General features: G+C 40.3%; 1 protein-coding gene across 1 annotated transcript; it reads left to right on the top strand.

Annotated features, from left to right (window-relative positions):
* The first annotated feature begins 67 nt into the window (after window positions 1-67).
* GTF2B (general transcription factor IIB) lies at window positions 68-21,119 on the top strand. Its single transcript, XM_009876338.1, has 7 exons — window positions 68-252; window positions 2,532-2,638; window positions 12,747-12,880; window positions 17,691-17,837; window positions 17,974-18,103; window positions 18,715-18,996; window positions 20,635-21,119. Exons 1-7 carry the CDS (start codon window positions 68-70, stop codon window positions 20,766-20,768), a joined length of 1,119 nt encoding a protein of 372 aa, XP_009874640.1. The 3' UTR covers window positions 20,769-21,119.
* The last annotated feature ends 1,874 nt before the right edge of the window (window positions 21,120-22,993 follow it).

The following is a 22,993-nucleotide window of genomic DNA, read 5'->3' as shown; positions in this document are numbered from 1 at the left end:
GATCCGTACCGGCACCGGTCAGTGCCCAGACGGGTCCCGGGATCTGAATTTGACTTTTTCCCGTAAGATGTGTCGAGGTTTATTCTCAAGTCAGAAACGCGGGCAGGCCCGCGGAGCGACTCTGTTCCTCCTGTCAAACCTGTCCTGGGATCTAGGGAGAGCTTCCCACCCGGCTCAGTGCCACTCGGCTGCCTTGGCCGAGCCGGCCGTTTGCCCCTATGCCCTGCGCTTTCCTCCCGTGTGGACGGCTTGGTGTGTTGTACTGTATGTTACAGGGAGTACAGCGTGTGACTAGATAAACGAGTTAAAACTGAGATAGGAAGACCAATTTTGCAGTGTTTCATGAAGGTGAAGTCTGAAACAAAAACACTGTCGAGGGTTAGTGCTGAGCTGGGCACTGGGCTCTGACTGACAGATACTCTCTAAGCCCTCTCCCTCCCCAAAGGGGAAGAGAATGAGGCAGAGAGACTTATGGATTGCAGAAGAAAACTTTAATAGAGCTTTAATAAAACAATAAATAACACTGGTAAGGAAATAATGAAATATATGTAGAACCGATAATAAACCTGACTCCCCCATAGCGCTCCCCACTGATACCACAGAGCAGGCGACACTGAGGAAGCCCCAGGCTCAGCAGCAGAGGGGAGCTGGGTACAGGAGCTGGATTTGGAAACTCAGGATCAAAGGCAGAAGATGGGACAGAGTGCTCCTCGGATACCAGCCATTGAAGAAGAGAGCTTAACCCCTGTGACCCCTCAGCTTTATACTGACTGACATACATGGAATGGAATACTCTTGTTGGCCACCTGTCCTGTGCATTCCTCACAGGAGGTGCAGCCTTTTACTTCTTTGCAACCCCTTTTACTTCCTGACACCCCCAGCGTGGCACACAACATCCAGCAGTGACCCTGGTTACAACAGGAGCAAATATAAGCAAGAGCCTTTCTGCACACCAGTCCCTGGCAGTAACATTAACCATCAGGTGTTGCGACTTCTGGTAGCAGGTGCTATCTGAAAAAACATGCGCTAACTTCAGAAAGTGCTGCCTCTTAAAACAGACTGAGCTGAAAAGTAAAATTGCTGATCAGAATTGGTTCTGTTTAGCTCAAATTAGGACATGCTGTTAGTGTTCTTTCAGGCTTCTGGATTTTTTTTTTCTTTTTCCTTTCGCTTAGTGTGTCACTGGCCTTTTGCGTAATGCCAAATGTCAGATGATCGCACATGCTTTGTCAACAGTTTTGTCTTGTCATATGAAACTGCTGGCTGGGAACAGTGAGAAGGAAGGTAGTTTAAAGAGCTTTTATGTAGTATTTTGAACATAATTTACATCTGAAGATCTTGTGTGTACATGTTCTTTCTGGAGGCTTTAATATTAATAGTGATGCCGATTTTCAGTTTTGCTTTCAAGTGTTATTTTTCAGAACAGTCACTGGACTGAAATGTTTAGGTTGTTTTCTCGTGAATCAAAAATACAAAAATTAATGTTTAGAAAGCAGCATTTAAGATGGATCACGTAGATTAGGCTGAAATAATGGACTAGTGAGAAAGAGAGGAACTGAGATTAACTAAACTTTTAATAGGATATTTTCTACAACGAAAGGATTAGAAGTTATTTTTGGCACAGTCAGACTGAGGTTGGTTGGTACTCATAAGAAATTTTTTTTTTCTTACAATCAGCTTCCATACCCTCTGCTTTTTAGCTTGAGCAAGATGGCTTTGTTGAATATACCTACCCCAGCCGTAAATTATTCCACTTCTGAAATGACTGGTTTTAACTGAATTACTGAACAGTCACTAATCATTTGAATGAAATATTTTTTAAAAGTTTGGTTAGAAGGAGTTATTTATTGCTCTAGTCAGTACCTAAAAGCTGTTGTGTTAAATAGTGCTCGTGCTCTGTAGGAAGTTTTTTGTGTCTGCTGTAACTCTTGAACATGCGTGAGTGTGGACGAGACAGATCCCCTGTTACCAGAAGAAGTTGTCGCATAGTCTCTTCATTTTTTAGTTCTTTTCTAAGATCTCAAAATTAATAAGTTAATTTAAAATGGGACTTTTCCTTCAAATACTTGAAAATAATAAAGCAGTGGTAGAATCGACTATTTTCTAAACGTCTTGGTGTGTGTGTGCGCGCGCTACTTCCTGAAATAAGGACCTGGTAAGTAACATTGATCTGATTAGTGTGAGTGAGAACGCTCCTTTGCAATAAAGTAATCGCCACCAACTTCTTGGGGAGCATCATCTAGTGAGAGTCTGCAAGTTAGACTGCACTTGATTAAGCCTGTTACTCAGATTTTTCTTTAATGTCTTAATTTGAAATGCTTTTGGTACGAGATACATCATGAAAAATTTGGAGTTTAATTCTTGATAGTCAAATGTATTGTTGCAGCGTTTAAAAGTTCAAGTGCTTAGGTTAACATTCTGTCATTAAAGTTATTGAAGTGTTCTTTTCAGCAAGGAACGTTTAAACTTTTGGGTATGCAGCCTGCTTGATTAAAAGTAATAATTAATACTTCTAATTTTTTTTTTCTTAGTTTGGATGTGCTTCCAAGAGTGACTTGCCCAAATCATCCAGATTCCATTTTAGTAGAGGATTACAGAGCTGGTGATATGATCTGTTCTGAGTGTGGGCTAGTAGTAGGTAAGTAGCTATTCATCATTTTATGAATTACCATATAACTTTAATTGTGTGTGTAGGTTTGTTTTCCCACAAAACTGGTATATGATAATTCAAGTATTCAAAAGGTTTTTTTGATTCTATGTGTTTTCTTTCATGATATTCTTTTGGCTAAAAGCTTACTGTTTTGAATAGTGTGTCTTCTGGTAAATTTTTACGTTACGAAAAGAATCAAAGTCTCTTTAAAAATGGAAAATTTAAAATATATTGTATTTCCTGTCTCGTCCAGTCTTTAATAATGACTTTTGTTTCAGTCAGGAGAGTATAAGAAATGTAATAAAAGCTCTCTGTTAAATAACTTGCTTAAAAGAAAAAAAGTCTCAGTTTCCCATTAGTTGCAGTTATCTTCTGCCCTGAAGGATTTCTCTTGATATCCTTGCCAGCACCTGTTTTTGTTAATTCCTTCTCCTAAGGCTTTTAGTACTATCCAAAGTAAATATCCAGTTTTCCCTCTGGAATTTTGCTAAACTCCTTTACTCAGTTCAGGTGGCAGCAACTTCTGCAGGCTAAACTGTATGTCTAAGTATAATGGAATATTTAAAATGAAAGGTCTTTTAGACGTTGTTTTTGCTTGAGTGAGAGAGAGGGAGAAAGAACCGTGTTGTCATAGGACATGCTACATATTTGTTGTTCTGTGTCTTTCCTAGGATGAACATCTTACTGTGCATTTTGGTGTCTGCATTCCTTCTGCAAGGGAAACTGTTCATGCTCATGTTATGAACATTCTTTAAACCTCCTTTATTTCTATTGATTTCTTCTAGCGATGCTGTGACCAAAAGAAAATTCTATTTTTGCGGGTCAGTGTTCAGCCAGTTCATTCAGTGGTGCTAAATTTTTCAGATTGCTTTATATCCCTCTCTCCTAGACTGTACTGGTTTTGTTTTGGCTCCTGTCTTGCACCAAAATAATTTTTTTTCATAGAGTTGTTAGCGTAAAGCTAAAGTTTAGTAAGTTGCAGCAAATGTTGTAGTAATTTAGCCAGGTGACTGAAATATCTGTCTTTTGTTTATGCAAAAAGCAAGCTTCCACGTAGCTTATTAAAGTAAATGATAAAATACTTGAGTAATGTTTTCCTTTAAAATTATGAAACCATTTAAAAGGTCGGGGGGGGATTGTTAGTTGCTTTGTTAAAAGGAGGACTGGTCTAAATTGCATAAATTCTGATAAAGAGAAATGAATCACCATAAACTTGGTTAAAAATTCAAATGTCTGCAGCAATATTTTCTATTGAAATTGGCTCCTAAGTTACTGCCTAAAAATAATTTGTTCCATGTTCAGCTCGTTACGTGGCTGCCATTGAAGTTGAATCAAAATTTAGAAAGCCATCTTGATCAATTCATAACTTTGAAGATAATTCAGATTTTAGAAGAAGAGGGAGTTTATCAGAAATCCCACTTACATGCCTTCTGCTGCATAGTCACAAAGGTATTCTTGCTTTAGAGACTTACTCTCTGGTCTCTTCTGAATCGATGTCATTGGGGATTTCTTTAATTCAAGTTGTCAGCATTCTGATGAGCAGAATCACTAGTATATTAATGCAGACTTGCTGAGGTGAATTTTTAGAATGTGTTTAAAATGGTCTTAGTCTACTTTACAGCCACCATACTGGTAGGGTAAAAGGTGTTTTTTCTTTAAGCACGCAGTGTTTTTCAAGCAGGCGTTTCTGTGGATTTATCACTAAAAGTCTTTAACATTTATGTTGGTTAGGCTGATTATTCTCGTCCTGTCTCACCTGACATAGTTCACCTACGTATGTCCAATTCATTAGCTAGAGTATCTAGCAGCAGCTAGTTCGGAAAACCAATTAAATCAGATGAAGACAAATAATTGAAGAATGCGTGACCAAACAGAAGTGTTAACTTTCAACATTTTCTCTTCTGGTCTGGTAAGAAATTTAGAGAAAAACAGATCTAATTCTTGATGGCTGTTTTCTGGAGATGTGTGTGAAGTAGGGGATAGTTTAAAGGAGTGAAGACAAAATTTTGTTTCCAAATGAGAAAACTTTTTATGTCTTTGTTGTGGGTTCTGTGCTACATGTTCCCCTTAAAAGAGTAATGATCTTATTTTCTGTTCTTGCATAGAAAAATCATGGATTTGTGTTTCAAGGCTTACAGAAGTTATGGTCACAGCGTGTAGCTACTGTGAAGAGGGCACACTGGGAATGCTTTGAAAGTTAGTGAGATCTTTATCGCTGAAGGGAGCAATTAGAAGAGTTCAAACCCCAGAAGACTCCATATACTCTGTAGCAAAAGAACTTTAAAAATACTGTGATTTTGGTGTTGCAGGGCACTGCTGGTGTGCGTGGAGTAGAATGGTAAATACTGAATTTGTGCATTTATTTCACTGTTATAAAGTTCATAGTGGTGTAGCTGTGATTTTTTTTACTTTTTCCATTGTGCGTTGGTGATTTCTTTAGTGTAATTTAGCAAAGGTTCTTTGACCAAACTAAGTGTATTTTCACTTGGAAGTTTTTCTTGCTTGCTATGGCAATGTACTTAAGTTACACATTTGTGGAAAAAGTGTGAGTTTGTTAGATGTAGAACTGTGCCGTAGGAAAAAATAGCCGGTACATAGATACTTATCAGGTTTTATAATCAATCTTCTGGGAATATGAGATGAAATCAGTATTACTAGTATTGTGACTGAGGTTGCATTTATCAGGTCTGTGGCTGAAAGGGTGATGCAGTGGAAAAGTTTGGGGGAGTAGAAGGCTAGGAGGAGGAGGAGCTGACTCTAACAGTTGGATTCCTTGTCTGGGGCAGAGTTGTATATTGGAAGTACCGCTTTTTGAAGGGATTTTTGAGAGGGATTTTTAATCAAAGTTCATTTTGACTCGTGAGTACATTGTTCTTAGTGTCTCAATGAGATTGGATTTAACTTGAAATTTCAATGTGCTGCTTTTTTCGTTGTGCAGCATTTTTCAGTTCTAAATAAACTGTGCTGTTTTGCTGTGCAGTATTAAAACAAATCTTGTCATGTCCGTATGACTGAAGCTGGTGGCTGTTTTATTGCTGCTGCAAAATACAGCTTCAATTTACTACAAACTCCTATTTGGTTTTTCACTGTTGCCTTTCCTGGGTTAGCTTGTGTTCCATCATCTCATGGTAACTGTTTCCCACTTGGTAACCTTTCCTCCTGGCCTTTTGCATGAAGGGTGGGCAGAGACCTAAACTGCAATTACCCGTGGAATTTTTATGTTAAGCTGGATTGTTGTGCGTCTGGAACTTTCCAAGTCTATGACCAAATTTGTCTGTTGTTATAAGTCTTTTGTTTTATTATGTGTACTTTTCTCAAGTCGTGTGATACATGGTGTGATGAGTGTTCATGTGCTGTCTTGAGGATTCACAAAAAGAGTTCTTGGGGTTTGGAGAACTAGGTAGTACTGTGTTCACGTAAAACATGGACCGTAGCTCATTGTTCAGACAGATTTGGTGGGAGGAGAAGCATTTTGTTAGAGAAGACAAGGCTAGTAAATCCTCTTTCTTGATAGGCGAATATTTTGCTTACTGCCTTTTAGGCAGTAAAAAAGACTGGAAGTCAGCTGATATGCCAGACAGGGCAGAAGAAAGCAGATTTGAATTGGAATACGAAGCATGGAATTTTCTGAATGTGGCAAGGTGATGAGCTGAATTTCAGAGGGGGATAAGAATGAGTCTAGTGGCACATACAGCTGTTTAGCATCTCAGCTAGGTAGGAATACCTTTCTGGCCTAAAACTTGCCTTAAACTCCTGCATGGTTTCATTAAGTGTTGTCTTAATGTGCAGGAGCTGGAGCAGTGAGGAGTTTGTTTTCAGCATCCAGTTAGTGATTTTCTCTGGAAAGCTCTGTCTGCTTCAGTAGACTGTTATGGCTTAGAAGAGAATAGTGCTCTTGCATGGAGGTTTTTTGGATAGCCTTCTTAAATAAAAAAGGCTAAGTCTGTCTTCAGCGGATGAGAATTCCTGGTCACAGACCGGCTTGTTAAAGGTTTGAATCTGATCATGACCTATATTCACATATTTATTCCAGGCTCTGTGTGCTCAGCTAAAGAAATAGCATGTGGTCAGCAGTAAGGCTGTTATAAAATTCTGTCAGAATATTTGGTTGGCTAGTGCTTCTGAAAAGTTTGAGATTTAAATGGCACATCTCAAATTCAGATATGATCTATGAGGAATATGTAAGATTTAACTACGCTGCAAATTTATTTTTTCTCTGCAATGTGACAAAGGAGTAGGAAGGGGTTTCGTGATTGCCTCTTTGCTGACCAGTTCATTACTCAAGATGTCATTCAGGATAAGATTGAGTGCATCTATATGTAGATGCTTGTTTTCTGAAAACCGAAGAAAGTTTTTATTTTTTTTTCAGTTGTTAGTAGTATGCCGTTAGTAAAGGCACTTAAATACTTCTGACTTGGATCTAGTAGAGGGCAATTATGCAGTCTGTTCTAGTATCTTCGTATCTCCAAAAAGTGAAAACATCTTTTACTATTTGGGTGTATGTTCATGGTTACCTCTTTCTGTGAGTGTTATCACTGTTCAAAACGAAAATGTTAAATCTCAGTTTGAAGTACTACTTAAACAGGTAAAAATCTTTAGGTATGGATTTGTATCGTCACTTTATATCTGGTGACTGCTTCTGCACTTGGTGTCCAGAGCACTATAAAGTGTATGACAAAAGTCAGTCCTTGCAAATAAAATTCTTTACATCCAGGAAAGCTGATGTTAAAGGGTGTTGAAATTCTAAACAGTTGGTTTTTTTGCGTGAGCATTCATGGATGCTTGATTGGCACAGGGAATTTGTAATATGAAGAAAGTAATTTGTTAGCCTTTTTCAGTAGTCTGTTTCATTTTAAGTCCAGCCTTTTCAGCTTTAAAGACAAGGGTGATGGTTCTAGCTGTTTCAGCAATAACATGTGTTAAGGGTAAACTTAGACTTCAAGTGTCAAAAGTTGGCGTCTTTTTCAGGGTATGTAATAAGCACCGCTATTAGCATGAAATTTCCTGGAGGGTTGGGGCGATTTTCTAGTTTGTGGGTTCTAGGTTGGGAATCAAAGCTGTTTGAGAGCCACTATGAAGAATGCTTCCATTAGTTGAAATACTAGATTTATCTAGTGGAATGACAGCAATGTTTTGAGTAATCTTATTTAGGGAACGCTTCTTTACTTGTTTCCTTGTCAGACTGGCAAAGTGATCTAGGGCAAATAAGGGCTAGAAATGAACTTCTCTGGTTGGAGATAAATGAGTCTAAAGCCTCTTGCTTTTTTTTTTTTGGTGCAATGTAGATCAGAGGTAACATTTTCACAGAGATTCTGTAGTTTAGAGCATCCTTTGCAAATACTTGAGCTGTTTGTGTCTTAAAGGCCACAAGTCCTGAAGAGCTGTAACTTCAACTGATTGGACTTGTCTGCTAGATTGTTTTAACATTTTTGTTGTTCTTTGCTTCCTCCAAAATTATTACAAGTTGATGGCTTAGGAAGCTCAGAAGTCCTTTTAAATTTGTCATAGTTTTGATGTGCAGGAGCTGCTAAGCCTTTGTTCTCGTAACATTTGCCTGCAGTGCTGGGCTGTCTGCTTCGTCTGTAGTTGCCTGTTGGTGCTGGTGATGTTCAGAAACCAGTCAGTCTTTTGTGGAATTTTGTTTTGTTTTGAGGAGTTGTTGTTTAAGGTCTCAAAGCCTGCTCTGGTTCTGTTTGTTGTTTCAGCTGAATCTTGTGAATAGGCTGGTGTTGCTATTGATGATGAGGCATTTATGGTGTTGACAATTTATTGAAAACAAGATAAGTTTTTGCGGAGGATATTACTATCTTACAACAGCATGAAGATTTTGTAGAAAAAGCTGTGACTGTAAGATTGCCTTCCCCTCCAAGAGTTCATTCTTTTGTAACATTTAATATATCTAGTCTTAAATAGAAGTTCTAAAGCTGAAAACTGGAGGGAAAAACAATAAAGAAAAAAAAGAAAAAGTCGAGTTTATGTTTTGGAAGCTATAAAGTTGATCACCACTGTATGGGGCAGTGTGTAAGCTAGTAAATAAAATGTAGAGTAGCTATGCAGGGTCCTCTCTCTGACTCTGGGCTCTTGGATGGACACTTGATGGAGCAGAAAGTTGCAAAAGTGACTGAGGGTCCGGAGCACGTTCTGTGTGAGGAGAGGCTGCAAACGGAGGCTGTTGGCCTGCAAGAGAAGCCAGCTCAGCTCAGCCTGGCTCTGTGCAGTTACGGGTCTTCACAGTTCTCCTCAGCTTTAGCCTGTTACCTGGTCTTTCGTTGTGGTTTGCTCAGCACCTCGTGACTCTGGCTAATAAGGAGTTGACTGTAATGAACTGTAATTCTGTCTCTTTTTTTTAAAAAAAAATTTCAGCATTGTAAAATGCTTTTAATTAAAAGTATAACGTATGTGCTCACTAGATGGCGGCAGATTCCTGAACTAACTGTAAGAATGGAACATTCTGTAGAAACAAGAGGTATTTTGGTACCTGCAAGTAAACTTTAATACTGTGTTTATTTAAATATTTAAAATCTTAGTTAATAATATGTAGAGCTTAATGCAATGTACAGCTAACATCAGAGCTCCTCCGAAGAAGACTTAAGAATATACCTTCTCAGATTTGTTTCAGGACTGGATATGGAAGATAATGTTACTTGAGGCTTGAATTTAATCCTATTCTTGTTTTGATTAAATATCCTCAATTTGCAGCTATATTGTCTTCATATAACAGATAATACAAAATATAAAAAAGAGAATAAAATACATGTGTATTATAAGTTATTGCAAGCGAAGTGCAACATTGAAAGAGCTATTATTATTTCTCTCTAAGTATATAATTGCAAATTCAAGCCTTGTCGAATAAAATTATTTTCCTCTGAAAAATCACTTTATGTTTTTAGGGGCGAGCAAGCATACATAATTTGTGATGTGCAGCTGTTTTAAACTAACTTTTAAAAACTTGTTCAAAGTGATATTTTATTTTTTGGTACTGACCTGAGTTTACTCTTGCGTTTCTGTACCATGTACGCTTTGCATTTGGCAGTTGTGAAGAACAGTAACCCTGGTCTGGGGTTTTCCGTTCGGAATAACAGTTCTGCATTTTACTAAATGAGCTTTTCAGATGGTGGATAACCTGAGTCAGTGAAGTTTACAGTGTGTATTTCCACTAGAGCCTCTGTGTTAGTCTATTAGGCTGTATTTTAAAGAGTAACTGAATGCTGAGAGAATGGTTTATGAAGTGAAATGGGGCAACGGGGAAAACCTCATGTGTTCAGAAAGATGCCTCAGGGTATCAGTCTGGAGTGGGTTCCACAAAGATCTGCTCCTGTCAATGGTGTTTTTTATATGTACTTCAGAGGAGGAAGCTGAGGAGATGAACTCATCTATTTGATGAAAATTAAACAACGGAGTGTCTAATGTAACCATATCTAGTGAAGCTTATTTTTGTTCAAAAGGACTGCATCAAAAGGAAGCAGTGAAGGGAATTTGCAGTCACTCCCATACTTACCACAGCTCGATTCTGTTGCCAAACCCAATATAGTAACAATGTGAGAAGGCAGAGACGGTTTTGGAAGGTACTTACTGGGAGTTTTTTTCACTTGTCTGTTTGACCGTCAGACTCATTTTCGGTGTGCTTCAGGAAAGCAAATCAGTAAGCGGATGACCCAACAAATTCAGTTTAAGAGTTGAACTGTAACTCGGGACCAGTCTTCAAGGCTGATTCCTGACATTGCTTTTTGTAACATGGGCTTTAGTATTTCAAGGTTTTGTTTTGATTGCTTAGGGCGGGGCTTAATTCCGTCTATGGAAACCTTTTTGCCTATTTGTTCCATTTTCATTGATACTTCTTGTGTCACACTTCGATGGAAGCATTTTGAAAGGTGGAATGCGCTTCCTAGGACCTCTGTATATTTTAAATAAGACATGGAGAGTATACAGAAAAACTCACTTTCTGCAATAGCAGATTTCTTGGCAAAGTAGATATTTGCATACTGCATCTTAATTACACAAATGCTTTATATTCAGTGATTTGTTCTACTTCATCTTTTCTCACTCTGAAGTAGTAGTCTCAATCCTGTGTAATATGTTTGCCAAAGCAGGCAATGATATAACACTTTTTTGTTAGAGCAGGAATGGTTCATAACTCACAAGAGGCAGATCCCTGAGTGAGTCATTTAGGTCATTCCGACTTGTGTGGAAAAAATATTACATCATTGCCCTGAACTCAGTGTTCTATTTATACCATGCCAGAATTTTAAGTACATTTTGCTTTTTTTAGATGCTGTAAACAGTATTAGGGGGTTGGCTTAAAGTTACTGCTAGGCCATAGAAGGAGCATTACTGAATCAAATATTTACAGGGAGTCCAGGAGCTAGAGGAGCACACTGCTAATTTAAGCTTGCAAGCGGGGAGGAGACCTTTGTAGCAGAAAGAATGGATTTGGACCTTCTTTTATGGTGCTATATTCTTACTCTTCTAGCTTTTGATAAGATTTTGCTCTTGTTTGGGATTTTTGGTTTCTGTTCCTTCCCCCGCCCCCCCCCGGCTTTTGTTAGAGCAGTAGGTGGAATATAGCTGTGAGCATGGCTGGCAAATATTGATGAGAACATTTCTAACCAAAATTCATTCTTTTTTTGGTGTTGTGATTTCATATGGTTCATTCACAGGTTTCAAATTCAAACATATTCCTTGCATAATTTTGTTACGAATTAAGTTCTCCATTCAGAATAGATTCCTCCCTTGCTGCCCCCCAAGTAACTCTGCAGTTGCACTACTCTGTTCGTCACACCTCTATTTTCTCCAGCTTCTCATCATTACCGATGTTTGCAGAGTGTTTTTGTCTGTCTGCTTGTGTTTTCACCAGGTTAAACCAGCCTCTGTGGTTTCGTGCTAAGCTTTCTATACTAGAAACTTTTCTTGCAGTCAACAGTACTTATTTTTTTGCATTTCTTTGACAGTGCACTTAAACACTGATAAAGGTAGTGATTTTATTTTTATTTTTTACTCAAGTTTAGCAAAGCGAAGTGACAATTATATTGAAGTTTCTTCTTATATCCTTTGAGCTTTTCTGTACATGTATTAGAAATTCTGTGCTAGTGCTCTAGAGGCAACACCTTTGGGATGCAGCGTTTAACAGACCTGTGAACAGAATGAACTGCACTGCCAACAGCAGGGAGGGTGGGGGTGTTGTGTGGTGGGGTTTTGGTGTGGTTTCTTTTTTCATTTTTAAGATTATATTGTGATTATTTGTAGGGCTTTTGCTGCATTAGGATGCTGGTTGGAGTTACTTCTTGATTTGAAAAGTTGTTCTAGGAAAGCTTTAGAAGAATGTGAGACAGTAGAGGACTGCAGGGAAAGTTTTGTTCAGAGAATGTGGATTTAGTGCTTTTTCTGCTTACTCTGAATCTATATTTAAACTTCTCCTGATATAACAGGGTAGACTGAGTTTAAGAAGATATAGTTCTGCATATATATTGTGTGTTGATACTGTCAAGCCTCATAAATGAAATGGAGTTAGGCAGGGTCAGATCTCCCTTCAAGAACAAGAATTATGCTGCAAAAATGTCATTATGGTGGGTTAGAAGGTGGCATATTTCAGAGTACCAAGGACCTGGAGCTCATGCATACAAATGTTTTACTACAGCTTAATGAGGTTGTGCATGAAATTCACATGTGTGCTTTGAACACATGGCAAATGTGAGTCCACCTGAGTTACACAAACATACTCATCTGTCAAAGTACCCAGAACATCCGTGGGCAGCTGTGACCTCCAGCTTGAAAACAAGATCTTGATTCCTTTTGTGTGTTGAAGATCCTGTGATACTCTTTAAGGATAACTGTAACTGTGTTCTGGATGCATTTCTCTACTTACATATATCTTCTGTGTAGCTCTAGTTGTATTTGTGGTTTTTTTCCCCCCTTGCCTTCAACTTAACTTGTAAATCCCAGACATTTTGGTACATTGTTCTGTAAGTTACTGTTCTGTTTGGGAATGCCAACAGACTGCTGTCTTATAGTAGAGAACTCAGATGTGTAACTTAGCATTTAATGAAGTATTTCAAAACATAACATTAATGCAGACTATTATTGCTTTTTGTGAACTCAGGTGACCGGGTCATAGATGTAGGGTCAGAGTGGAGAACTTTCAGCAATGACAAAGCAACCAAAGATCCATCTCGAGTTGGGGATACCCAGAATCCTTTGTTGAGCGATGGCGACTTGAGTACAATGATTGGCAAGGTAACGCTTGAAATACTAGATTTTATGAAATCTGAGTGGTTTTATGTCAAGTACGTGTTTGTATGTCTACTATTCAGAGAATGTATTTACAATGAGATTTTGTCTAAACTGAACTCTTACATTTCAATGGTGTGTAAAACGTAGCTCTTTCCTGGAAGTAGCAGGAAAGGGCTGACCTCTTCAACAAAAGAAAAGTTTGCAGTGCTGTGGTGTTACTTCCACTCTCTTCACTTCAGCAAAGAGGCAGGAATATCAGTGGGGCATGAGTTAAAACTATGAGAACTGTGAGTTAAAATGTCCAAGTACTGGAAATGCCAGGATCAAGTTGGAGAATGTAGAGGAGGAAATCTGTCCTTCTGTGGATACTTTATTTGCACGAGGAAGAATCACAGGAGAGACACATCATTCTCTACAGGAAATAGGGAATCTCTTTGACAAACCAGGATGTGTTCTGCATGAGAGTTCCGGTGTTTGTCTTGCCAGTGAGCAGAGGCTCTGGGATGTCAGCTCATTGATGTGAACTCTATCGGGACCTGCATTTTTCCTCTGTCGTGTGAAAGGAAAAGAATGGCTTATATCAGAAGATGCTGAAGAAATTTCCTATTGGTGCAGAAAGCACATGAATTTAGCAGCAAAAATATCTACACCAAGGAAGTAGTACTCAGGCAGTTGTCTGAAGTCCCTGCCAGCAGTAGACTGGGGCGAGGATTGACCTAGACATGCACAGTGATTGAACAAGGGTGAAATTGCTGTAGTCATGAGGTAGATGAGTAGTATCCAACAGAGTACAGAACGGCCTTCATGAATGCGAGAGAATGAAGCAGGGTAAGATTGTATTTTCTCAGTTAACAATAATTCTTGGAATGGCCTGGAGCGGACCCCAGGTTTGCATGCCAGATACTGCCTTAGCCTTTTGCATGGGACGAGGAACAGAGGTATTCCTTTCTGCTTGAGGTAGAGCTGCAGGTAATAGAATCTTTAAAATAAAAAAAAAACCACAAAACATGACTCCCCAGAAGAACACAGTCTCTCCACCAAAAAAATACCCAAACCACAACCTGTGGTGTGGAATATCCAAAAGAGAAAGATATTGATAATTCTCATGGCACATCATACTGTTGTAAGCTCCTGGGAATGCAGGTGGAAGAGGAGTCCAAGCCACTTGCTGGTTCAAACAGTAAAGCTCTGGTGACTGGCTGTTGCCTTGAAATAGTGAAGGAAGGGGCCAGTTCTGCTTCACAGAATGGTTTGTCAGTCTTTCCTCTCTGGAAACAGGAGACGCTACTTTGTGTCTCCTTCCTGCTGGCGCTGTGTAGTGTGCCTGGTCTGCATCTGCTAGCAGCGTAAGAGGGGCTGCTTTGCCCCTGCAAAGGGATCAGTTCCTAATTGGTTTTAGTACTTAAGGGACCCATCTGTCTGAGGCAGCAACAGTATATGTTGGAAGAAGGATAAATTTGTGAAGAGGAGGATGAATAGCGTAGTTGGCTGTGGTGGAAGTGGTTTACATTCTTCAGGCAGATCTTTAGGATATTGGCACAGAACTGTATCACTCTAGAAGTAGATACTGTGTGCTGCATTTGATCTGATGGCAATGCAGATCAATTGGAGACCTGGTGAATTTTGACATTAGTTTTGACTTGATTACCAGATTGTTATAGCTATTTCTAAAATCCTCGTGTAAAATTCAAGAAAAATAACTGATCGAGTAGCTTCTAGATCTACCTTGATACAAATAACTCTTTTATGAACCTGAAAGAAAACTTCAAGTTTTGCTACCTATCTTGTGGAAAAAGTTGTCTTTTGTCACCCTTTCTAGTTAGTCTTCCTTTTTGTAGCGACTGCAGCTACCAGAGAATTTAGGTTGGTCAAACAGGAAACTAATGCAATCTCTTGGTATAGGATTCCTCTCCTTTCATCAGATGCCTCTGAAAGGAAGCTGGCTGTTGTCAGACTGCATGGCTGGGTCCTGGAAGTGGCAAGATATCAAGGGATGATGGCTGAAAAAGAAGCAAGGATCCATCAGGCTGTATAACGAGCTGGTTGTACTGGGCAGGAAGACTGCTGGACCTGGGGCCATTTCTTGGTGCTGTGCATAACATCAAGACAATGATGGTGACACTTCTTTCTGCAACTGAAGGGGATATACTGGGGTACAAACCTGCCAGCACTGTAAAGTTAACATCCATCAAACCCCTTCAGAGATTACGACTGTTTACGGCACTGTGTTTTCTTGTTCTGACTATCTTTGAGGCTGTTTGCAGGATTATATCCATGAGGTTTCTGCTCTTTCTGAAAGCCAAACAGGTGGGACTCCTGACTTTGGTGGGTACCTTTCTTGCTGAGATGGGAAGGACACAAGTAAATGTAACATAAAGGCCACAACAGCAGAACACGTAATCCTAAGTCTGTTTGATTTCAGTTAAAAGTGTGTGGCTTCTGTTTTTCCCATAAAGGGGAAAGGACTTGTAACATGATTGTTAAGGGCTGAAGCCAACAAAGCATTGTCCTTCAGTTGAAAGCTCCAGAAGGAACGTAGATGGTGCATTTAAATAGCAAATGCAGGGAGAATGGCTGTGGTTTCTTTAAGTGGTTGAGATGGAAGAGTATTTTCCAACCCTTTTATAGCTGTGAGCTGTATCTTGGGTATGGCTCTTGGAGAGTGTTCATACCAATAGGGTAAAAGCCTTTGGCTGACAGTGCTTGCCTGCAGCTGCCTTGCTAGGTTCAATACACTTATGCAGATATTCAGAGGAAAAGGTTGCCTTAAGTCTCAGCAAGAAAGTGAAAAATGAGATGTTAAGGATGAACCATTACCAAAAAAATAATCAATCTTTTAGGTGCTGTGCAGTGGCACAAGGCAAATCCTGTGGTGAAGTGGATACTTGATGGCCACAGGATGGAGCAGTGTTTCCTGGTCAAGGACTACCTGGCATGAAGCCTAAATAGACAAGGAATGGCAGCTTTTTGTCAGGGTTGATAGGCCTTTGTCTTTGTTCTGGTACCTACAAGATTTTGAGCACAAGCAGTTTCAGTAAGCATTGGTGCGTAGAGCTGTCTAGGAGGCCACGATGCACACACGTATTGTAATGCATTGCAGGTGTATGAGTGGTGGCCAGGAAGGAGCCTTTTGAGCTGTATTTTGGGCCAAGGGAAGTTGTTCTGGCATAATTTCTGAAAGGAAGGTCTAGTGTTGCAGATCTGTTTGGAATGCTCTTTGTGGTCTGAAGTTTGTTGTGCGTGATTCTTGGTTCTTTGTTTGGCTTTAAACCTAAGAATGTTTGGATAGTTGGAAGTGTTAGTCCAGTCAAGGAAGTAGGATTGCCTTTGGGGCAGCCCTTGGCTTTTTTGATGCCAGGATCATTTCTGAGTGGTTCTAGATCTGAAAAGATGTTTGAAGGAGTAGAAAAAAAACAAACCAAGAATGATCTTGGAATCTAGCATCTGTCATAGAGGGCCTGTTCAAGGAGCAAGGGAAACTTGCAAGGAGGGATTCTGTGCCAGACTCCCTCAGCAGTATGAAAGTGTGGGTTGCACCACAGATACAGGTCTCAACAGCAGAGGTGTATCCACTGAGCTTGGGGTGGAACTGGAGTCCGTGGGAGCTGAGAAGTAGAACAGGTCTAAGTGAATGGTCAAGAGAGAGCATTATTAGCGTAAGCTCAAGTGAAAATGTGATGGTCACAACCAATGGGAGAGTGGGGCTCGGGAGCAGAATGCTGGGTGAGACCCTCTAGGGATGGTGGCCATCAAGAGAAGAAAGAGACTGTCACCAGTTAAGCTTTCCAATTTACAGGGCGCGTGACGTTTATGGTATGGGATACATCTGTTGGCCAGCTTGGGTCAGCTGCCCTGGCTTTGGCTCCTCCTGGCTTTACCACCTGGCTAACTCGAAAGCACTGAAGACCTTGATCATGACCTAGACCTGCAAACCATAGTTGGCCACACATGAAAACAAAGTGTCACATCAACTTTGTTCTCACTGAATCAGGTGCTGCAGTCTTCTCAGAAAGGCAGCTTTCCTGAATAGAAAACTGATTCTACGAGGCTATCTCAGTGAAACTAGGACATAGGTAATTTGTACTATCTGTTGTAAGGTACCAAAAAAAAAAAAAAAGGCAAAGAATATTGGAAGCTTGTTTTAAAGTTGTCACGTTTTGTTGCCAGGCTCCTACTTCTCCTAAGACTTCAAGCTTTTCTTTAAGAAGACTCTGGTTTTCCTGTAAAAGCAAAATATATTGATGTTTACATTTTGCCACAATTGAGGCTTGTGACTGCTAGCAGGCACAGTGTAAAATTGGTTTTGAATAGGTTGTTGGCTTGGGTGTTCTCTTTGCCCATGCCTTCTTTATTGTATTTGAGTTAGTGTTGCAACAAGTGGTCTCCAGTTGGCCATAAAATCTTGTGTTCCTGACTCCCAGTCTGCCATGGTGCAGGTGCAGCCCAAATGACCTTGGGGTTGCATAAAACGTAATCGTGGACCTCAGTGCTGCTGACAGGATTGTCGAGATGTGCACATGTTGGCTGCTTATTATTAATTTTATTCTTTTAACTATTTTTACATTAGGAAAGAAAACCCCCAGTGCAATCTGTGGTCCTTGAAAGTCAGTTCACAATTTGAGACTTGTGCAAAGTGTAGAACGTGATGTTTGGGACAATGCTTGACTGCGTGATTTACTTCAGTGATGTTTATCTGCACAGCTGTTTGAACTTCATTCCTTGAATTAAGATGTATAAAGCTGGAAGGTTTTTGCTCTTCAGATGAAGAGGAAGTTACTTGTCTTTTAATGACAACAAAAATTTTTCTTTTCAGGGCACAGGTGCAGCAAGTTTTGATGAGTTTGGGAATTCAAAATACCAGAATCGCAGAACTATGAGCAGCTCTGATCGTGCAATGATGAATGCCTTTAAAGAAATTACGAACATGGCAGATAGAATCAACCTTCCTAGAAATATAGTTGTAAGTTCGTGTCTACCTTCTTTAAATTGGTCTGGCATTGACTTCATTGGCATAATATAATGAGCGCATGAATTTTTGATATTGCTGCTAATTAAACGGCCCAGAGTTAATTAAATTTAGTCTTCTTGCTTTGAAGGATCGAACAAATAATTTATTCAAGCAAGTGTATGAGCAGAAGAGCCTGAAGGGAAGGAGTAATGATGCTATTGCTTCTGCTTGTCTCTACATAGCCTGTAGGCAAGAGGGTGTTCCAAGAACATTTAAAGGTAAGTTTTCAGTGATACGGATTCAATTTTGATAGGAAGTAAAGATCTAGTTACTGTCACTGTTGGAGGTTGCTTTTCTCATTCCTGGACTTTGCCGAATTGGTGGTTTTCCGCTACAGCTCTTCTTTGACGGGAATGGTAGGAGGGAGGCTAGAAATTTGTTGTGTGTGAAGTGAGTAGGCTTTCAGGCGTGGGATTTTTGGTCATAATGCATGGAAAAAAATCAGCACTTGAAGGTCATTCTGATTGTTGGTGAAACTGAAAAGGCATTGCTTTGATCGGAGGATGATGAGACTTGTTGTAACTCAATTAGAACGAACAGTTCTACAGTAAATATGTGCAACTTTTCCCTGACAGAGATACAAGTTTTTTGGTATTGAGTACCAAATTTCACTTATTAAGCAAGCTGCATTAATTAGCTCCTAATAAAAAATGTGCATTGCCTGAAGTGGCTTGGAAGTTTCACAGATATGCAAAGCTTATTAATGATGGTGGCCTTCAAGACGTTCGTCTTCTTTGTGGGTCTTTAATGTTCTGTGAATCAAATTTGATTATTTTGAGGGACCAGATGCGTTAAAGCCTAAAGTTTTAATTTTTACTTTTTTTTTTAGAAATATGCGCAGTGTCCAGGATTTCAAAGAAGGAAATAGGCCGGTGTTTTAAACTTATTTTGAAAGCTCTTGAAACCAGTGTTGATCTGATTACAACTGGAGACTTCATGTCAAGATTCTGTTCCAATCTGGGTCTTCCGAAACAAGTACAAATGGCAGCAACACATATTGCCCGTAAAGCTGTGGAGTTAGATTTGGTTCCTGGGAGAAGCCCTATCTCTGTAGCCGCTGCAGCTATTTATATGGCATCACAAGCTTCTGCAGAGAAAAGAACACAAAAAGGTAAAATGTCACCTTTTTTTTTTCTTTCTTTTTCCTTCCTCATGTCTTGCTGCTTGAAAAGAGAATTCAGTGTTACTGTAAAACTTGGATGAGGTCTGTGCAAGTAGTGATAAGCTGCCATTCTAATTGCAGGCAGCAAGGACCAAACCAGGATCTCCTGCTCCCTCAAACGAAAACTGAATAATAGGCTATGCTCAGTGTAAATGGAGTTTGCTTTCCTCTGGCACTGGGAGTTGGATTCTTGGATGCCATAGATCACTGCATTCAAATGAGCATAGTTTTAACCCATGCTAATATTTGTACGTGTGCATTCTACTGCTCTGAAATACTCTAGATGCAAACATGGGGGCAGCCGCAGGTAGCGTAATGGCTTCAGATTACAGTGAGTCTTTAATCCTTTTAGCAGCCGGGGAATCACCGAAGTTAGAAGATGCTCTTTGACTTCTTGTGAGTCTGTGAGTGGTGGGACAGCAGGCTTGGCCGTAGATCACCTTTGGCATGACTCTCTTCTGGTAGGGTAGCCCTTGGGAAGCCAGTCAGGATTTGGGGGCTGTTCCTGAGCTGCAGCAGAGGAGCCTCCAGAGTTTCGGAGAAGGAGGCGTGTGCCTGGGCTCAGGAGGAGGCTGTGTTGTGGCCGTGCTGCACTGGGAGGGAAGGGAGCCGAGGCTGCAGTGGTTACAACTTGCTGTGACAAATGGATCCAGGTGCTAGTAGCTGGCTCTGGGAGCTCCAGTGATGTGTTTAGTCCAGTTCAGATGAGAAATGTTAAATATGTAAAATGGTAAATATGTTTGTTAGCAGAGAGGTGCTTTTAGGTAAATCTGTCAGGTGGTGGTGCTTTGTTCTGCATTCGTCACTGCTTATTCTGCCCTGGGGGCTCTCCTGGGTTGGCAGCTTCCAGGGCCTGTGAGTGGTCTGGAGCCTGAGCAGGACAGGACGGTGCCTTTGTTCCTCGCCCGCCTCGAGCTGTTGGAGCCTGCCTCTTTAAGAGCGCTCATTAAAACAAAACACAGTTGTCTGCCGTGGAAACAGATGTGGCTCCATACTCTTTCAGTGTCCTCAGCCAATTCTGAAGGCTTTCAAGCAGTTCAAGGCTTAAATTCAAAACTTGGTTAAATCTCGAATAACCTTAAGTTTCTGTGCTTCTTGAACAAATGTTTCCTTTGCTTGTTAAGCAGTGCTCCGTGCCTCTGACTTATTTCTCTATGTATTTTAAGGTAAATGTGTTTCATGTTTAGCTGAAGGTGTGGCTTTTTGTCTTTCTAAAGTTCGATTACTGGTTTTGCTTATATTTAATGAAAGTGCAAAAATGAAGGTATTGATGTCGGCTTACTAGATTATTGCTGTGCACATGTAGAGTTTGTAGTACATGTTTCTAATAACTTTTGTGCTCTTGGCCCTCTGCCAACTTGAAACTGGTATCCCAAGACTGATAGCAGAAGTTGGGTTATGGCACAGAAGACACACCGCTGTATGCAGAATATTAGTCACTGTGGTTAAAACCATTTTCTACCAGCCTTCTGAGAGAGTGAGGAATTAAGCCAAGTGTATAGCATTTCCTGATAAATTATGGTTGCTGTTTTCTTTAGTACAAATGCAAAAAGTAAAAACTAATCACTTATCTGTTTTTTGTCTTAGAAATTGGTGACATTGCTGGTGTGGCTGATGTTACGATTAGACAGTCATACAGGCTGATCTATCCTCGAGCTCCAGATCTCTTCCCAGCAGACTTCAAGTTTGATACCCCAGTAGACAAACTACCACAGCTGTGAGATTGCAGAGGTTTACTTGTAATTTCTATTAAAAACAAAACAACAAACCACCCTACAGCAACAAACTTTTGATTTTTGCCTATAATAAAGGATGTACAAAGTGTTAATATTGAGTCTTCATGTTGTGGAACTGAAGGATATGGAGATGGAGCGTAACTGCTGGAAGGCAGCACACATTCCAAAGGTAAACAAGCTCGGTGTGGCATTTTGTATGTATATATTAGTGGAAGTAAATATTTAATGACTGTTGCAACAAAATTAATTTCATATTGCTGTACTTATTTAGATTTCTTTTGTAGGGATTTAGTTAAGATGTATTTTGGAAAATTTAAAATGTTATGTAATTCCCAAATAAACTGTTTTCCAAAAACACTTACCATCTTGTGAATATGACTGCGGGTTGACATGCACATACTGCTGCACATGCCGGGAACTGGAATGCAGTCTGCAGAAGGGTAGAGCTGGCTTCGTACTTACAGACTTGGTCACAAGGCTGGTTAAATGCTCACGTTCTTTACAATTTTTAATTTCTAGTGTGGTTTAGTGTTTGTAGCTAGCTGTGCAGTAGAGCGTGAGTGACTTAATTCAGTATGCAAGCAGTTGCTGAAAAGCAGTTTGAATATTTTTGCACAATTGCTCTAAAGATTTCTAAATTTGTTGTGAAAGGATTAGTCACATCCCTGGCATGGTCTCCCTGAGCTTCACTGATATCTCTCGGCTTCGGTTCTGTGAGTTTGACGTTAACAACAAAGCCGCTGAAGAGAAACATAAGAACTCTTCCTTTAGCTGAATTCCTGACACCTTTGCGACACTTGGTACTGTACAAAGAAAGATAGAAAATATTTCTAGTAAAAGTTGCAGTTAAGTATTCTGAGCTGTCAGTCCGCGCTGCAGTCTGGCTGGCCACTGGTTAAGCTTTTGGCACTGTTAGGTTCTAAGTGAGCACTCGCTTGTTTGAAACGATGCGCTGGGTGCTGAGGAGCAAAGGCCAGGATTTCTTCAGCCCTCCCCAGACTAACAGCTTTGAAAACTAGCTACCTCCTGACAGTGCCCCTTCGTGTGCAAAGGAACAAGTATACTTAAGTGGGCGTCTTCTAATTTTATATCACAGGTGCAAATTAGTTTTAATTACCCAAGTGAACAGCTGAGGGGTCAGCTTGCTATTCATCTGGTCCTGAGCTGTCCCGAGGGAAGGCTGTGTCCAGTGCTAGTAGCACTAACTGGCAGCAGCCCTACTGATTTTCTTGCTGGTTTAGTTTTAATCCTCTTCTGCCAGTCGAGACTAATGAAACGTGGCAGTTCAACATTTGTTCTTTTTTCTGTAAACAACTAACAGGCTGTTTGGAAAGGAAAAGGTAAAAAGTTCTTTCACTGATTGTACTTTCTGGCATAGATTGGTTTGTCAAATCTACTACATGCAGGGTAAAAATGGCTGAAAATTTAATTTACAGTAATGCTCTTTTTTTAAATGCTTTCAGGCATTATGCATGAGCACCTGAGGTGAGTGGTGAACGTTTGCAGTCAAAATTGTTACATACAAGGAACGCTGGCTGGAGTGAAATTTAAATAGATCTGTGCCAAGCTCTGGATGGCAGCAGCTGGTGGCATGGACATACATGTGATCCTGGCTTGACCCTGCCTCCTCTTGCAGTTCCTGTACCTCCCGTGGTGTGGAGATGGTTCCAGCTGTGCAGCCCGGAGAGGGGGATCTAGGCTTGTGCTTGAAGGGGCCACATATTCTGAAAAGCAGTTACTGCCCGTCCTAGCTGACTACAGTTAACGTGAAGCATTCCAGGAAAATTTTTTATATATATATATATAAAACATACACAACTCAGAATTAATTTTTAGGCTTTCTTGACCCCTTTAGTAAGCTGCTTTGATAAAGCAAAACAATTCGGCTTCTCTCAGAGCAGATTCCCGTTCAGAAACGTGCTCTCCTTGTTCCCGTGAGAGCACTTGTGGGCAGTGCAGGGGGTGTCTGTTCAGCAGCAGGTCCCAGTGCTGCAGGCATGGGTGTGGGGAGCTGGAGAGGAGGCGGGTTTGGCTCTGCAGCCTGTTTTAAATAATTACCTTCTTCTTGTGTTACCAAAGCGAAGTGGCAGCAAAGGCTGTATGACAAGTAGAGCCTAAAGCACAAGCGAGGAGCCTGGCTGCGGTTCGGGTGTTGGGAGGTTTCGGGTTCTGTGCGTGGGGTTGCTGGCAGGGGGGTTTGCACGGCCGCG

This window comes from Apaloderma vittatum, unplaced genomic scaffold (assembly GCF_000703405.1).
Source record: "Apaloderma vittatum isolate BGI_N311 unplaced genomic scaffold, ASM70340v1 scaffold32060, whole genome shotgun sequence".
Taxonomy (NCBI): Eukaryota; Metazoa; Chordata; class Aves; order Trogoniformes; family Trogonidae; genus Apaloderma; species Apaloderma vittatum.
Note: the sequence above shows the minus strand (reverse complement) of the source record. Positions and strands in the feature narration are given on the sequence as shown.

What these genes read in the sequence shown, in the direction of transcription:
- GTF2B (XM_009876338.1), top strand. Translation starts at nt 68, where the DNA reads ATGTGTCGAGGTTTATTCTCAAGTCAGAAACGCGGGCAGGCCCGCGGA. An exon ending in CCTCCCGTGTGGACGGCTTG is followed by an intron (nt 253 to 2,531) that starts GTGTGTTGTACT and finishes TTTTTTTCTTAG; the next exon opens with TTTGGATGTGCTTCCAAGAG. An exon ending in ACCTTCCTAGAAATATAGTT is followed by an intron (nt 17,838 to 17,973) that starts GTAAGTTCGTGT and finishes CTTGCTTTGAAG; the next exon opens with GATCGAACAAATAATTTATT.